Source organism: Nicotiana attenuata, unplaced genomic scaffold (assembly GCF_001879085.1).
Source record: "Nicotiana attenuata strain UT unplaced genomic scaffold, NIATTr2, whole genome shotgun sequence".
NCBI classification, from domain to species: domain Eukaryota; kingdom Viridiplantae; phylum Streptophyta; class Magnoliopsida; order Solanales; family Solanaceae; genus Nicotiana; species Nicotiana attenuata.
The window spans coordinates 1-3,092 of NW_017687745.1; the positions used below are offsets into that span (position 1 = coordinate 1).

Below are 3,092 nucleotides of genomic sequence, written 5' to 3' on the forward strand. Positions count from 1 at the left end.
ATTGGATTAAAAATCATGTTTATAAGAGTTCACGATTTAATGAATTATTGACATCATTATTGGACCATTAGTAAGTGTCGAAGTCGACCATCTCGTCTCTACTTCTTCGAGATTAGACGGGATACTCATTGAGTACACATTATTTTCGTACTCATACTACACTTCTGTGCATTTCTGTTGCACAGGTATATGTAACTCTAGTGGCCTACTGGGCGCAGCAGCACGGATGATTCGAGGACTAGGTGAGTTGCATTATTCGAGGCGGCCCGCAGCTAGTATAGTCCCTTCTAGTATATTGTGTTTACTTTCTATCCACTGTATTCCGGACGGATGTTGTATTATATTATTTCTTAGAAATTGCTCATGTACTTGTGACACCGGGTTCTGGGATGTATTTGGGTTTATTCATAAACTTTAAAGGTTGTTAAATGTTTCATTATTTATTCGGAGGAACTTACTATGTATTGTTTTAAATGTATAAAAGAAGTGTTTTCGGAAATATTTAAATGAGAATTTGATTAAGTAGCTTGATTGGCTTGCCTGAGAGCGATGTCCGGCACCACCACGACCCTTAGTGGATTTGGGGTCGTGACATCAATAGCTGGTTGGAAACATTGTAGACCGGTGATTGATGTTGATGCAACTTTTTTTAAGTCAAAATATCGTGGTGTTTTAATGATTTCAGTTTCAAAGGATGCAAATAACCAAATATTCCCACTAGCCTTTAGGATTGCAGAATCTGAAAATAACAACTCCTATGAGTGGTACTTTAGTGAGCTTCACAATGCAATTGGGAGCCATGACAATTTAATTTTTTTATCAGATAGGCATCAATCTATTGCACATGGCATCGCAAAGGTATATCCTGAAAGCCACCATGGGATTTGTATCTATCATTTGGAGCAGAACCTAAAGCGAAGGAAAGTAAAAAATGAGGTCATAGAACTTTTTCAAAGTGCTACAAGAGTATACAGGCGCAAAGAATTTGATTTATACATGTCAGAGATAGCAAAAGTTGATAAGAAGACTTTTGACTACTTGATGGTAGAACCACCGGAAAGGTGGGCACGTTCTTGTTGTCCACAACGAAGATATGACATGCTCACAACAAACATAGTTGAGTCAATGAATTTTGTGCTATTAGAAGCAAGGGAGCTGCCTATATTGAGAATGATGTATTTCATCCAAGTGAAGCTACAACGTTGGTTTTATGAAAAAAGAAATGAAGCGGAAGGAACGTTTTATGATGTTTCATGTTGGGTAGAAGAGGAATTGAAGAAAAAGATATATTTAGATTTTACTTTAAATGTAAGTGTTATGTTCTTACTTTAGATTATTATTTTAATGATAATTTTACATAATGTACTAACTTATAGTTTTTCAACTTTGAAGGTCTCCCCTGTTGATTCATGGCGTTCTAGAGTTGAGGAAGAGGGAAATACTTTCTTGGTGGACTTAAACAAAAGAACATGTGATTGTTTTCAGTTTCAATTTGATGAATTAATACATGCAATTGCAGCTATCGAGAAGAGAAACATCAAGAAGTCCAATTTCTACTCTGAATGGTACTTAAAGGAATCTTGGCTGAAAATATATGAAAGACAAATACATCCTGCAAGACATACGGATTCTTGGATTGTACCAGAGAGTGTTAAGTCACAAATCATTAAACCTCCAGATTTCAAGGTCCTGCCAGATAGAAGACAGAAGAAAAGGCATATTCCAGCTACCGAATCATCAAAAATAATATTCAAATGTGGTCGTTGCAGAAGAATTGGTCATAACAGAACATCTTGTATATATTCTCGGCCAGTCCACCCATTTTCAAGGAAGCATAGAGAACTATAGATATATATTCACTTATGTTTATCTAATCTTTTAAGTTTTTGCTATAAATTGGATTCATTTAGATTTTTTTTATTTGAGCAAGTAAACTTTAGCAGATGGTTATATATATAATGTCCTGAATTTTCAAAGTTTCTTTGTGCTTACGTGCTCTTTGTTTCTTTTTCTTTTTTTTGGGAGCTCAAGTTTCCTTTGTCGGACCAATTATTGTGTATGGGATTATACTCTTGCCATAAGTAAACAAAAGTCCTTTCCTTTATAAAACTTGACGCCTGCAGCTTACTACATCTTATTTTTAAAATGAGATTGGTACAAGTAAACTTCAGGACATAATTTTTTGAAACGTCCTGAAAAATTGAAGAATGAATCTAATATTAAGGACATAAATTTCTAAAATTTCCTTAACTTCTGGAAATCTCAGTTTAATGTCTAGATTTCTAGAAGTTTAGCACATTCGAAAAATATGTCCTGGATATTATTTTCATCCTTCAACAAATCAGGACATTTATGAACATTATGTCCTGGAGTCCTACAATAATCAATATGTGTTGCTTTGTGTAACGACCCGACCGGTCGTTTTGAGCATTTGCACTTTGTTCGCCAGTTCTCGGGCATGACTTGCCCCGTGTGATGTATTATGACTGATGTAGACTGTTGGTTTTGGTTTTTCAGGAAAATCGGAAAGAATTTGAAAGAACAGTCTCAGTTGAAAGCTTGGAATTTGAAAGGTTTGACCAAGAGTTGACTTATATGTATATGAGCTCGGATCGGAGTTTTTATCATTTGGTTAGCTTCGTTGGGTGATTTATGACTTAGGAGCGTGATCGGAATTGGTTTTGGAGGTCCGGTGTAGAATTAGGCTTGAATTGGCGAAGTTAGTATTTTGGCAAATTCCGGTTGATAGGTGAGATTTTGATCCGAGGGTCGGAATGGAATTCCGAGAGTTGTAGTAGCTTTGTTATGTGATTTGGGATGTGTGTGCAAAGTTTCAGGTCATTCGGAGGTGATTTGGTTGGGTTTTTGATCAAATGCGTGTTTCGGTAGTTTTAAAAGAACTTAGGCTTGAATTCAATGTAATTTGATGATTTTGGTGTTGTTTGAGGCGTTTTGATGATTGGAACAAGTTTGAATGATGTTATAGGAGGTGTCGGTGCTTTTGGTTGAGGTCCCGGGGGCCTCGGGGTGATTTCGGATGGCTAACGGGAAGTTTGAAGTTGAAAAATGTTGCAGAAATTGATCATCAGCTG

The 3,092-nt window shown here is 36.3% G+C and overlaps 1 protein-coding gene across 1 annotated transcript; it reads left to right on the forward strand.

Moving 5' to 3' along the window:
* The first annotated feature begins 549 nt into the window (after window positions 1-549).
* LOC109222296 lies at window positions 550-1,848 on the forward strand. The gene is made up of 2 exons (XM_019386664.1): window positions 550-1,308; window positions 1,393-1,848. The coding sequence occupies exons 1-2, from the start codon at window positions 550-552 to the stop codon at window positions 1,846-1,848; spliced, it is 1,215 nt and encodes a 404-aa protein (XP_019242209.1).
* The last annotated feature ends 1,244 nt before the right edge of the window (window positions 1,849-3,092 follow it).

Bases quoted from the DNA above. Each gene is read 5' to 3' on its own strand.
- LOC109222296 (XM_019386664.1), top strand. From the start codon at position 550: ATGTCCGGCACCACCACGACCCTTAGTGGATTTGGGGTCGTGACATCA. The intron at 1,309-1,392 runs GTAAGTGTTATG...TCAACTTTGAAG, and splicing joins ATTTAGATTTTACTTTAAAT to GTCTCCCCTGTTGATTCATG.